Here is a 14,570-nt window from a genome sequence, read left to right on the forward strand (position 1 = left end):
TACCTATATCTCCATTACCTTCTTTCCTCCAGTGGTTATTGCTTGCCCTTTTTCACAAGGGACCGAACTAATTTTCAGATACCAAAAATGTCTCCTTCATATTTTAAATGTGGAGGGTATATGCCATGTATTTGTATGGCATCTGAAATATATACAGCATTTCACTCAAGCTGTCATTTATATGATAAGTAAGTAGCAGGCCTTTAAAGTAATAGCCCTATTATAGTCTGTGAAAGCACCTTGTACAGGAGTTACTAATATGCAAGATATTAAGTGTGAAATTTTAGCTATCAGAGATGGATTTTTTCTAAGAACCTGGAAAGATAAGTCAGTACTATTACCTGTTTAATTTGAATAAAGACCTGTTTTAAGTATTTTTTGATGGCCTGACAATGTTTTATTGTAATGTTACATAAAAATATAACAAGACAAGAAATGCCATCCTCATTGTACATGTCCCTGTCTGAGAAAAAAGTATTTTGAGGTGAATGAGCACTCTTAAAAGGAAGAATAAAAATTGAAACCTAGCAAAGGGGAAAAGAAAGCGATACATCTAAACTTGTCTTAAATATTTGACAATGTAAGAACAATGAAATGCCATTGAAAATTGTGCCTAAGATGAGCTTAAAATGCTGACTCCTTTTAGATAAATTTGCATTTGTCCTGGTTATGCTTTTTTTTTTAAAAAAAAAAAAAAGGTAGTAGGATCAATTGTCCAAACTGATTAAACAGCTTCAAGATCATAAGATATGTTAAATAACGACTTGTCTTTAGCAAGGCAAAGGCAGATGATGCAACATCTGGCTTTGTCCCTGCAGAGAAAATAATTAGGCCTGTAACAGACCCCCAAATCAAAAGGAAACAAACCAACCCAAATTAAAACAGAAAATTATGTATGTGTAATAATTATGAAAAGAGCCAAACTAAACAAATCTGAGTGGAAATCTGAGAAAAAAAAATTAAAGCGAAGGAATGTGGGTGAACAGGGCTCTGAGGGTGAAGGTCACACCGTAGAGCAAGGCAAAACCAAAATGTATTTGCATGATGCTTCATTTTGTGCATGTGTGAGTCATTTGTGGAGTTTAGCCTGGAAAGGAGGCTGTTTCATGAAATAAGGGGAATCTTGCAGTCTGGGGCTTGATTCTCTGCCTATTCACTTCCAGGTGTGGTTCTCAGACATACTTCTGATCACAAATCTGATGTTGGGTCTTAGTGGGCTCATCCACAGCGCTAAATGAAAGAGGCTGAAGAGTGAAAGAGGCACAGCACCCTTGACTGTCCATCCTGACACTACTCAACCCTTAGATTGCTCTGGGGCTCTGTTTTAGATTGCTTTAGTAGGTGTCCTCAAGCCACGGGCTTACTCCAGGGACTGTTACCCAAAAGGCGGCGTGGACAAGACGGCAGTAGGTTTGTCTCCTTTTACCCTACACTGTCCTCTAACACTGTCTCAGTGGCGTTTGTACCTTCATACCTTAGCTGCCATCAAACCAAGGCAAGCCACGTTATCTTCTGACTTCACGCTGTCCCAGTAGTGCTGTGGTGGCATCCCCCACAGCCCTCACCACATTCCAGGTGCTTTGAACTGAAATGGCATATATTAAACAATAATATCTGAGAGCCACGGGGAGGCTACATGGGCCCAGAAGAGTAAGGTCAACAACGACTACATAGTGCAGACGCACCCTGGAGAGAATTAGTTACCCCTAAGCTACAGTGATGAGAATTGATCATTTGGCCTTGGGGCAAGGACATTTCTCCGGCACTCTTCTATCTTATCATACAGATGTGTCCAATACGGCCTGAGCACTTTGGCCTTTTTTTGAGAAGACAACATTTCTGTGCTTGAAATATCTGTTAATCCAGTCAGCTAAAACATGCTTCTTGTGATATTGAAGTGGTTAATCTATTGCACAGAATCACCTGACATTACTAAATATTTATTGATAAAAAATTTATTGTAAATAAACCACAATAGGTACAAAATTACAGTGGCTAGGCTTCTTGGAGGCATCCTCTTGAATCGTAACCAAATTTTATCCAGGTAAATCCACACTGGGAAAGGACATTGCTATTGTTTCAGACATTTACAAACAAGTTTCTCTGTAATGAAGTTAATCAGTAAACTATATAACCTCTGGCCTGTGTCACTCCTTTGCTAGTCTTAAAGAAAGTTCTCACAGTAAAGTAGTCAACAGGATATGGACAAAGCAGAATTAGGAAGTTTTATTTATATGTAGTCTTTAGTGGGGGGAAAAGAAGAAGAAGAGAGGGAAAGGAGGACTGGGTACTTTAAGGAGAGTATTTTTCTTCAAGAAATGGTCAGACTGAAGACAGCTTAAGGTAGGATATTGTCCTTTTCTCGCTTGGACATGTTTGTCATCTGATCTTGTATTCTGCCTTGAAACTGTAGGATGCTAGAGGGTTGTTTAAGCCAAGTGATCTTTAAAGATCTGCAAATAATTTGTTTGGAATTAAATTGGGCTTTCATTAATGGTTACATTATGGTTTCCAAATTCCTTAATCCCAAATCTTATTCTCATTCCTTTAAATTCCTTCATGAATATCCTACGGCGAGTCAGAGGTTCATATTTTAAACCTGCTTTGAATTTTTTCCCCTTTAATTAGCTTTATATTAATGGAACAATAGCTTTTACATTAAAAGGTGATCTTGTAATTTCTGTAATATTCTGAATAAAACCATCTTCAATCTGCACATAACTTCAGTATAATTCTGCAAATTGTAAACACTTTCTTTAGTTCCTACAAGGAAAATTCCCTTGCATTTCTACAAGCGGTTAAGTCTATGTCAAGTATTTTTTTCAAGTCTTGTGGTGTAAAATATTCTGTGTAAAATTTAAAGGAACAAACCCAAAGACTTCAATGAGTTTCACTTGCAAGTGGTATTGTGGAAAAAATATTTGTAAAATGACCACACCCATGTGAAGGTTTTACTTTGATATTGGTAAACTTTCCAGATTTCTGTAAAATGTTTTTCATTGAAAAACATTTATTTGCAAAACATAATCTAAAAGATCCACAGCTATAAGTAACATCGCATTTCTGTGCGCTTAAGTAGTCTTTCTTTAAAAATGTAAAAGGTAAGCTTCCAAAAGGAAAAACTGGTAAATGTTTCAAAATAGTTCAGACTACACAAATATAAAATACCGCTGTATTCCAGTGAGCTCGTTTCTGATTTCACTTTCACTGCTTTATACTACTGCAACTCCAGCAATTTCGGTGGGTCGGCTGCTGCTTTACATGAGTGGCATGAGACCAGCCCATCTCAGACTTCTACTAGCATACGTCTGGATAAAAGCGTATGTACATTCTGGTTGGTGAGATAAGATTAGTTTTCTTTTGTGATAAGAAACTATTTGTTCTAGACTCGCATGTACTTTCCAAAGCGTAATTCCAAAAATCAATGTGGTTTTCAAATGTCACGCAGGACAGAGCAGTGCACCGTGTGCCTCCGAAAGCAGAACCCCTTCAGCTTTTGTTGGAAGCCCCGTGCACGCAGAGGGCTGGGGAACACAGCTCAAACCACGCTTTCTGGATCAGGTCATAGAAATACTTTGTCCCAATAATTTCAAGGCATCTAGTTTCTATTTCAACCTCATAATTTGTTTCAATTTTTTAAGATAATATTTCGGAGTAAAAGGACATTTCAACTACAAAAATGAAACAGTTTCATTTTGAAATCATCTTTATGGAACACCTCCACAGTTTTAAACAATTATTTTTAGGAATTATTTTAAATTACTAATGCTTTGGAGCAGACCATTTCTTGCAGTGTTTAATTCTAAACTCATTAACAATTTTGTGGGGAAAAAAAAATAATTTGACAACTGTTTTTGATCTGCTCTGGGTAGAGAATGGTGTCTGACTGAGTCAGCACAAGTTGACTGATTTCTAAGGATGAAATATAGATGCCCACCAAGCCCTTCAAACATGTCTACTTTAAAAAAACAAAACCCCAAACAAACAAAACCAACAACAACAAAAGAAACCAACCACAAAAACCTTAAGCTAAAGTGGGAAACCCTACATAGTTACAACCTCATTATCTTTAAAATTCAGTCTGGTCTCCATAACTAGTATCTGAGCACTTCCCTGAGTTTTAGCTGTAAACCAGTTTTACAGAAAATGAGACCATATTCTCTGAGTCTCAACCCTGCCTGTGCTCCCTTCTCCCTTCCATTGCTCTGAGCATGGACTCACTTCAGCTGGGTTGTTTAACTATGTGCCTGACACAGAAGGAAAAAGAAGGAGATACGGGCTGATTAGGTTTTCTTCCCCCCCCCCCCATATTTAACTTTATACATTAAGACTCAGATTTTTTTGTTTCCTCCAGAAGCAGAGTAGAATTAATGATTGTGAGGATTTTTATAAACATATCTGTAACCCAAATGGACCTACAGTGGTTTAAATAAACACCAAATATTGCCTCAGCATGCACTGCAGTTCTTTAGCAGTCCTGAATTTTCTGACAAGCCCTGAGTTTACTTTTTTGCTGTGCAAAGAGTGTTGCCTTCTCACTCTTTCAGCAGCCCAAGAAGTTCAGATGGCTAGTATAGAACTTTTGTGGAATTTTCTGTGGATGGCATAAAGTTAAAAATCAACAGTTTCTTCCTTATCATTTTGGGATCATCCCACTTTTCTGTATCAAACTCAATCAACTAATTAATTACTAACTAGCAAATGACAACTTAGGTCTCCATGGTGAACAGATTCCTTTCCAAAGAGACACTGAGTGATTTGTACAATGATTGTGTATCTCACAAGGCCAGTTTTTGTACCTGAAATATCTTGACAAGTCTTAATGAGCAGCAGTCTCAACAAACAATAAATATAATTCAAGAAAGACCACCCACTTATTAAACCTATACCGAACAATAAAGGTCAGCATCAACCATTGCTGTCCTCACCCTTTACGTGTTTTGTCACCGCTGCAGCTGGCAGGTATCAGTGACAGTTTGCGTTTGACGCGTGAAGCTCTACCTTCACCTCCAGGCTCTTCTGTAGCGTCCCCAGATGCCTGCATTTTGTCTCGGGTCTCTGTGTGTCTATGCTGTTTATTTAAGGGGGTCTGGGGAGTGCCTTCTGCTGTTCTGCTTCTGCTAGCGTAGTACTTGGGGTCCTGGCCTCTTCTGGAGCAACTAAACACAACCATAATTAAATGAATTAATAATAAATGGCACCATTATTCTCATTTGGTTTTGTGTCACGTTTTTCCAGACGTACGTCTCGCTGCTTATTCTTGAACTGGGACCCCAAGATTTGCTATTGGCAAAGATGTGCTGTGGACAATTACAGCAATCATACAAATCCAAAACACTTGTATGGCTTCTGCAGCACAGTAAAGTAGCAAGGGCAGAAGGCTGCAGAGCAAAAGCATGAGACCTTGAAAGTGAAAAAGTAGGTGAAATGAAAAGGTTCGTTTCTGGCACTAACTGAAGTGAAACAAAGGAGAGGGAAGAATCCTGTGCTATAGATTTTAATTCTTATTGTCATTACAGATGTTTCCTCTTCTTAAATGTTAGCATTTCTTCATTGTTTTGGATTCCTCAGAAGTGAAGACTTGCCAGGGAACCAATTTTATGTCAGCAAAAATGTTTTTTGGAGTGCTTTTGAAGCACTGTTAAGTAATGGTCACCAATGAACATTAATCTATGATTTCCTTGTAAGTACTGCTGTTGACTCCAATAAAAGTAGGACTCAGCATCTTCTTGGAAATATGCACTATTTTTCTCAGATTCTCTTCTTGGAACGAATGAAGGAATTGTGTCAGTGTTTTCATGAAACAGCAAGATGTGGCTTTCTCCAACACAAAATATGAAGTAGTTTGCAAATAACTTTTAAATTACTCTTTTCAGCTGGTTGGCATGGGCTTGATTTTAATTATGCCATCCAGCGGCTGCTAGATGTTGTTGTAATACAGAAAAAAATGAGACTTAAGTTGTTTGCATTTTTAAACCTGCTATTTAATGGGCAAAGTTAAGGTAGCCTCCATATACTGTGTCGATCCCAACAGGAAAGGTTGCCATTCCTTGTCCCACTGCCAGGTTTGTTGTTGGCTCGGAGGTGCTTCCTATGAGAACCTCACAACTGTGCTGAGTGTCACAGGCTTGTCGGGGCTGGGGACCAGGCTGCAGAGGCTGGCTGGGTGGCCGCTGGAGGCTGGATGGTGAGAAGGTTGCATTTCATCAATTTTATTGGGAATATCTTCCCTGCTCCTTCATAGTAACCTCACTTTCCCCTTTCAGGCTCTTCTAACAGGTTATTTCATTTTCTTAGTCTTCTAATTAAGCCTCACTCTTGTTGTCTTTCCCCTGGGCAGTTTTCCCCTATCATGACATAGTCATTCAGCCTTAAACAGAAATTAACACGACGTTTGAGTCATGATCTAACTTTCACCAATGCCATAGGGTTTTTGGCTTTTGTTTGGATTGCTTTTATTCTGCTGTAAGACCTAATTCGAGTTGCTAGCTTCTCTGTGGTGTGGATTGCTCTTTCATGTAAACTGAACATTTATACAATTACCTGCATGGTATCTTTCAATATTTTATGTAAGTGCCAGTGCCAGACATTTCCACCAATAATAAAGGAGTGGCTGAGTTACTTTTAAAATATCTTGCAATGTATTTGCATAGGACCAGGACCACAGCAAATCTGAATTCAGATAATGCAATCTTTATGATTATGCCTTGATTTTGTGATGGATGTCTGGAAGTGAAGACTTCTCTGGTAACTGCAGTTTCATAGTAGTAATAGAAATTGGTTTTGCATTATTATTTTCCAGGTGTCCTTTCAGAGCCAATGAGTTCTCCAGTGCAAGAGGCAGATGTGTCACCTTACACACAGTACAACAGTGTGCCATTTCCCCAAGTTCAGCCTCAGATTTCATCGCCACCTTATTACTCCAACCTAGGCTTCTACCCTCCGCAGCATGAGGAATGGTATTCCCCCGGGATGTACGAGCTCAGGAGAATACCCTCAGAGACCTTTTTCACAAGGGAGACGGAGATAATGGATATCCCTGCAGCCAAAAAGCCTAGACTGGGGCACTCCACGGGAAGAGTGAAAGGAGAAGAGCTCTGTGTGGTCTGCGGCGACAAAGCCTCTGGGTACCACTACAATGCCCTTACTTGTGAAGGATGCAAAGGTAGGATGAAATCAATTACAGAATACACATCAGCTAATAAGCACAGCTGTTTCTGAATTTTTATTCTCTTCTTTCTTGTTTATTTTATCTGAGTCATTAATCATTTTAGAGATTTACGTTTGGATCTGCTGTACACTATTCTGTATTCTCCCCAAGACAGACTGGCAGTGTCTTCCACCATTGTCCTGTGAATAAAGAGCACAGTTGGCCAACCTACGGCTTGTAAGCCATCCTTAGTTCTTGGTAAGTGGAACAGCTTTCATGTGGGGGCCTGGCAGCCCGGCTCTGCCATCTTGGCAGCTCTCAATGCCGATCTCTGCCTGTGGAAGGAACCAAACCCATGGAGGCCCCTGGGATTTTGGTGCTAGGCTGCCCTAGAAATTGGCTACGAACCGAGCCCAAATGTAGTGCGCATTGAAAGGAAGTGAAAGCTGTTAGCTCCCACCTGCAGATTGTTCCCAGGGAATTTCTTTCCCTCAGCTCCCAAAGGATATGGTGAGTGTCTTCAGGTTTGTGAAATGAAAGGATTTCTAATTCTGGACTTGCTTCTAGGGATAGCCCCTAGGGAGGGAGCTTCTTCAGGAAACAGGTGGTATCTGTAGGATAAATATCTTGCTGCTTAGGAGAACAGTATCCACAAGCTGGCGTCAGGATAAATGGGATAGTGAAAATCATTGCCATTATTAGAAACATGATTGCCAGATATTTTAGCAGAGAGGGACAAAAAGGTTATGTTGATGGAATAACTATTATACCTAAAGACAGTTATTCTGTCACAGGACTGAGGTACATTATAGAAAGAAAAATAATGCCCCAGTTTTTCATTCTATTGAAATAAATTCTAGTGAATAAGTATTTCATTATCATTTCTGTTCTACGGATAAAGGCTCAAGCATGGACATTACTGAAGCACTAAAACATCTTAATATGGAGATCACTGTCACTGAGAGTGGACTTTGAAAAATTTGGGGGTTTTGCTTTATCTATGACAAATTCCTTTCTGAGGGCAAAACAAACCACTCTGGTCAACCACTCTAAACATGAATACAGTCAAGGGTCATATAGTTTTTCTCAATAATTCCAATAAATAAAAGATTTATTTCTTTCTCCTGTCCCTGTGAATAGTCTCAAAGTTACAAAATATGAATTAACTTATATGAATGTTGTCATTATAAACCAAATTAAACTCAATTTTAATGGGAAGATTCCAAGTAATGATATATTTACTCCATTAGTAAGCTATTCCTATTGTTTATTAACTTCATTATTAAATGTTTTAGTAATTTTTCAAAGACTTAGAATTACAAACTATGGAATTTGTAAAGAATGTTTCTAGAAGAGAGGTTAAAACCACCAAGTAAATACCCAAATTAAAACCCATGGTGAAAGGAAATATGTGTTCATCTCTCTACTGATTCAGTTTGAATCACTCTATGTAACCATAATTTTACTGCTTTATTGGGACAATTTATTTTATGTTTTCACTCTGTTTCATGACTGCAACATCAATTACAAAGAATAGTACCCTTGATCATACATAGTAAAAGTTGAATTATTTAAAGATAAAGCATTCTCTTTCTACAATTAACTTTAGATGTAATTAAAGTACCAGCTGATTCAGTAAGAAGACGTGCTGAGGACAGTAATTCTGTTTGGCAAGGTGAAAAGGATACTATGTTTTCTAGACCTCGGATCATTCCTGTGTATCTGTGGAATTTTTCACATGGGTATACTTTACCCTCAAACTGTGGTGAACAAAATTGGGATCAGTACTTCAGTTCTGCTCCTGTCAGTGCCTTAGAAGAACTACCTCACGTGCCTCACATCCAAGTATGAGATTAGCCCTTCCTTTTGGTGACAAGACTGTCAATTAATGCTCAATGTGTGTCCAAAATAATATGCAGGCCCCTTTCTGTAGGACTAGTGCTCACCTTGCAGCACCCCTGCTCCACCAATGCCATGGACGTTCTTATTCAAAGGCGGAGGCTTTGCGCATATTTTTATGGGATTCAGTCCTCTGTGATGAATATGCTAATTTTTTCTTTCATTTCTTTTTTGGGTAATGCATTCAGCAACACTCTCCATTCTTTCTGGTTTTCTTTCTTAGGCAGAAGGAACAAATATTAAGATCTTATTTATTGTCCCTCATGAGAATATTAATCTAAAGAGATGGGCAGGAGTATATACTTCTATATATTTTGTAATACATGACCAGCCATTAACAAATAAGTATGAACTATTTCATTAATATTTTACATATTATGCAAAAGCGGATTAAATAGAACATTTGCTCTCATACAACATTTGCCTGTGGTACTATAAAAAAAAGAAAAGGCTTCCTTGAGGTTTCTCTCACCTCTAATATATCACTTTAGAAAATGCTGTCTTGATTAACAATAATAGCATCACAATTGTGGTCCATAAAGGATGAGGCAGTTCACAGGCATTGCTACAGTATAATGGCCAATATACAGTGCTTTAAAGCCTGCTGCTGTAGAGGTCATTTCTGAGACAACCTTTGCAGAAAGACATCAAAGACTTTTTGGTATAGCCTTAGCCTGTGTAGTGATACTGAGTTTTAAGGGCCATTTTCAGGTGTTGCAGAACAAGTGGGACATAGTATCGCGCTTGTTCAACAAAGCCACAGAGCAAGTTCTGCTGAGAGAAAAGCCAGTTGTGAATTCCCTTTGCACAGGCCGGCAGCATGAGCTTTTGCAATCTTCAAACCACTCCTGATAATTCTCGATGTCAAGTCAAGCCAGACTGAGAATCCTTCCCGCAAAGAAGGGTCACGCTTTATCTTCCCACATGAACGCCCACCCCATGGCCATGGGGAGAAGGAACACTGTAGCATGTCTTGACAGAGTGGAGCAGGTGCTTCGCTAGCAATTGTGAACTTCAAAAAAACTTTTAAATTGAAAAACCCAAAGCAGTTGGCCATCAGGATGGCAAAGGAAGATATTTACAAAGCTTTCACCTACACTTTTACCAGCTGTCCTCCTGCAATGTTCATAATTTCCGTAAGAAAAATCAGCATCAGTAGCATTGGATCAGCTCTAGCCATAATTAATCATATTCATGACTAGCTAAGAGAACAAAGCAAATTCAACATTCCCAGCCAACATGAGGTTTTTGTAATTTGGCAAGATCAGATAAAAGTTAGACTGTGCCAGAAAAACCTTCAGCTTTTGGGGCTGCCCTGTCATTAGATTAACAGATGCCACTTCTGATTTACCTCTGAATTTTTGTAAAACTCCTCCTGTTATAGACAGTAACACATAAAATATTTCAGGCAGTTTAAGTTCATTTTGAATTATTAGTGAATAATATATATAGAAATTCCATTTGCACCAACAAGCTAATTTCAAAATTAATTATGAAGAATTCTGTTCAAGAAGACAATAATTCAAGAGTCACCTCATGATAAAACTGAAACAAGAGTAGGTTTAAAACTATTTTTTGCCAAAAGATATTTCACTTTTCATTTCACTTTTTAAAAAACTTTATTTTAAAGAGAAAATATTTGACTGCTTAAATCCTATTGGCTCCTATCAGTTTGTATCCCTAGTTTTGCATTTGTCTTTCACATTCTTACATACTTCTAAAAAATTCATTTATTAAAGCTCTTTTTCTTTGCTCTTCCATGAAAAAGCAAACACATGCCTGGTGGACAGAGTGAGTGATAAGTCATCAGTCAAACTTACTTAGAAAATATTTGTGCAGAACTTTTCAGCATTTACTACTAATTAATGTGTCATGAATTACAGGATTTAGATTTAACAAATAAAATTTATAAATGATGTAAAGCAGATGCAGTTTCCTTTAACTGACACTGAGAACCTACAGCTTAAATCCAGGCCTTTTTCTCCGTTCCCTGACCAGTAAATGGTAATGTATTAAACACCACGTGAATGATGAATAAAAATAATGCCTGGGGCTGCTGGAGGTTCTAAGCAATCTGCATTTCAAAAGATACTGATGCCAGTCAAGTGTATTTATCTGAAAAGAAGCCAGTAAAACAGACAGCATGGAAGAGATTTCAAGCAGGAAATACAGCAGATTCAGAGAAATGCCAGATTTTTTGTGGCCGGGTAGTGGAATTGTTTTACTGGTAGCTACACACTGGTGCTTGGAAGAGATTATGCAATTATAAAAACACGGGCCAAAGTTGGGAAATTGTGATCTGACAATGGCAAAATCATCACATCATGTGTTTTCTCGCCTAGATTCAGCGGGATGTTATCTTAGGTCAATGAATTCTGAAAACACACAGAAAAATCCTGCAACAGACAACAATTCAGATTCACATCTGAATTTTCCCTACGATTTGAGTGTGGAAGACTGGGTCTTATCTGGTGCCTTTCTTAGTGCATCAAAGTGCCAGGTTGGAAAACAGTGGTGTTTTTATTGTGCCAGCCGATGGCACTGAGAAAGCAAAAGGTTTGTGAATAGCTCTGGATAGTGCAAATTTACGCAGAGCTCTATTTGGAAGTACACTCTAAAATAGTGATGTGCCAGCAGAAGCTCCCATGAGTCTATTTCAGAGACCTGCCCTCAGATGGGGAGGAGAACTGAGTTTCCCTCCTATGCCAGAGAGAGTTAATTCCCCCTGTACTCGATGCTACGTTGTCTCTGCTATACAAAGGCCAATGTAAAGAGATTGGGATGGCACAGCGAGTCACACTAAAAATTCAGGAAACATTCATGATTGGCAGCAGACACTATTGTTTTGTGATGACTCTTTTATTCGATCACATTTCATATCTTCAGCACTCCACATTTTGCCGACGGTACCACTCTCAGAGATGTGATAGGCAGCAGCTAAATAGGAGATTCGGACAAGCTGAGGAAAGGTCCTCTCAGTTTCTTGGATCGGTTGCCATTTGTGGTTACCACTGTGCAATTTTGGAGCGAATCCAGTGACGATACCAGTAGAATTGCCTGTGCAGGTGAAATTAGGTGACCGCTTAACTCATTAGGTGGACAATATATAGTGAATGAGGCTGGAGTATCCTACAAACAGGAGGATGCCACATGTACACGTACAATAGACATATACGATGCAGCTTCCTTATTAAACTTGGGGGTGAGCAAGGAGACCAGCATGTGGAGCTTCTGCAGCTCCCAGGACCTGAGGGAACTGTGATGAGTTACTCAACTCTCTTTCTGCGAATCCTGTACTTCAAGAGACTTAACAGACTCATATTTTTTTCACTGGCTATTTGTATGGTATCGCCCTACAGCTCTAGTGCTGGTGCTCAGCTGCTCCTGGCAGGTTTCAGACATGGGCCTGAATTTTCCCAACATTCACAGTTTCAGGACCTTACTTTGGGATACTGTCTAATGTTTGGGCATGTGATTTATCATGTTGATTTATTAAATTATATTGCTTTGATACTATTCTCAGTACAAATATCAAGAATATAGTCATCCAGGCACTGAAAGAAACTCGTAGTGCAGCAGAACATGTGTCATTCAGAAAACCCAATTGAGATGGAGGTGCTCTTCAACTTGACTACTTTGCTTCTTTGAGTGTTTTCTTTTATCTATGTCGCTGCTGTGTTGTGCAGGGTTCTTCAGAAGAAGCATCACAAAAAATGCAGTATACAAGTGTAAAAATGGAGGCAACTGCGAGATGGACATGTACATGAGGAGAAAATGCCAGGAGTGCCGCCTAAGGAAATGCAAGCAAATGGGCATGTTGGCTGAATGTATGTATACAGGTATTTGCATCATATAGATAGAGTGTGCAGAGAACACATCAAATACTCTATTTGTTCAATTGGGCTGGTTTTAATAATAAAGCTATAAAAGATGTCACCTGGCTGGTGGAAAGCACATTAAAGATGCTGTTGTTCCTGTGCATCAAATCCTGTTGAAAAAGGCAAATGCACTTATAAGCAACAGGATTTAGTTGGTGGTCAGGGACCCAAGGGTATAAGAGCTGAGCAAATGGTGAAGGAAGGGCTGTCCTGCGCTAGATGACAGCCATTAGTCTGCTTGAGCGGGAAGGAAAAGCATTCGAGGAAGCGAATCTACGGGAAACTCCCCACGAGCGAGGAGTTTGCAGTGGTGTAGAAGCCAGAGCAGGAAGTCCTGGCTCTTCCCTTTGCTACTCTTTCTGGGGCTCTCCCTGTCAAGTTCTTGCTAGGCAAGTCCAAATTCTGGCATTCAAACAATGCCATTTTCAAGAAAAGAGGAGGACTGCCGCTAGCAGGAAGTGTCTGCGGACTTGCCAAGTGTATGTTCCCAGACCTCACCCAGCAATCAGGCAAAGCCTGCTAAGGGCTAGCCCTTTTTTATAGTCTCATTAGCTTTTCTCATGGCGCTATAGATTTTCCTGTCTTGCATATAGGCACATAGGTAGAACCTTCTCCAGAAATGAAGCCGATGGACTTCAATAATGTTTCATATTAAAGCGAATACGCTATTCAGACTGACAGCTTACAAACGTCATTGAGCTTCGCATTGGATAACTTAGAATAACAGGGATATTGGAATGCAACTTTAAACACGTTTAAAACTCCATTTTGAGTAAAATGTTGGTCATTCCATTATTTTTGCAAGCTTACTCCTGAAAACAGTCTGTAAACATCTGCTCTCCTACCTTCCATGAACAGGGCTACAATTTATTTTCCTTGATGGTTCCAATCATTTTAGCATACACGTATGTGTGAAACCAATTTAGGTTCATACAGGAAATTAATCTACTTGGAATTTTTAATTTACTTCTATCCCTCAATCTGATCAGAAGATGCTATATTAACTGTTGGTTTTGTGAGAAACAATAAGCTCCATCAATATTTGGAATGCATTGCCAGCATAATGTAATTAATCTTTCATTCTGCAAATTGAACAGGCTACAAAGATCCTGAGATATGACATATTCTCGTGCAATATGTAAATACATGAGCAGAAACCACCACTTGATGACAGCACTCAGTGTGTCCCTAAGTGTCAGGGGAAAATAACTCCCCTGTGGTGCTGATCCCAGATCCATTGTTCCAAAATTTTGAGGGTTCAAAACAGCGTGAATGACTCAGATGAAAAAACAACCCATCATCAAAAAAAAAAAGAAAAAAATAAAAAGAAAAAAAGAAAAAAGAAAAAAGAATAAAGAAAAAAGAAAAAAGAAAAAAGAAAAAAAAAGTCAGCGTAAACAATACTGACTGGGCCCACATGAAACTTTTAAACTGGCCTATCGTTTTCACAAATGGGCATATGTGAAATAAAAGCCAGTGAGTGCCACTGCCATCTGACTCCCCCTCTGCAATGGAAATACTGGGTATCTTGTGCTGCTCATGACTTAACCATAACCATGCTCTAATGCACTGCAATGAGGATGTTTGGCAAGGTAATATTTAATGGCTTTTAAGTAGGAGTGTGCTGTATTATTGCTTTTAGT

The 14,570-nt window shown here is 38.9% G+C and overlaps 1 protein-coding gene across 6 annotated transcripts in view; it reads left to right on the plus strand.

The window, feature by feature from the left end:
* Window positions 1–14,570, plus strand: part of NR1H4 (nuclear receptor subfamily 1 group H member 4) — a 39,249-nt gene that overhangs the window by 10,120 nt on the left and 14,559 nt on the right. For 2 of the 6 annotated variants that reach the window (XM_054848644.1, XM_054848654.1), the window contains 2 exons: window positions 6,803–7,165; window positions 12,736–12,888. In XM_054848644.1, the coding sequence (XP_054704619.1) occupies window positions 6,803–7,165; window positions 12,736–12,888 (516 nt within the window). Of the gene's footprint in view, window positions 1–1,163; window positions 1,411–2,163; window positions 2,344–3,448; window positions 3,562–6,802; window positions 7,166–12,735; window positions 12,889–14,570 lie in introns of those variants that run through there. The other 4 variants (XM_054848694.1, XM_054848684.1, XM_054848673.1 and 1 more) reach the window with 4 other exon arrangements.

This window comes from Grus americana, chromosome 1, assembly GCF_028858705.1.
Source record: "Grus americana isolate bGruAme1 chromosome 1, bGruAme1.mat, whole genome shotgun sequence".
Lineage (NCBI taxonomy): Eukaryota > Metazoa > Chordata > Aves > Gruiformes > Gruidae > Grus > Grus americana.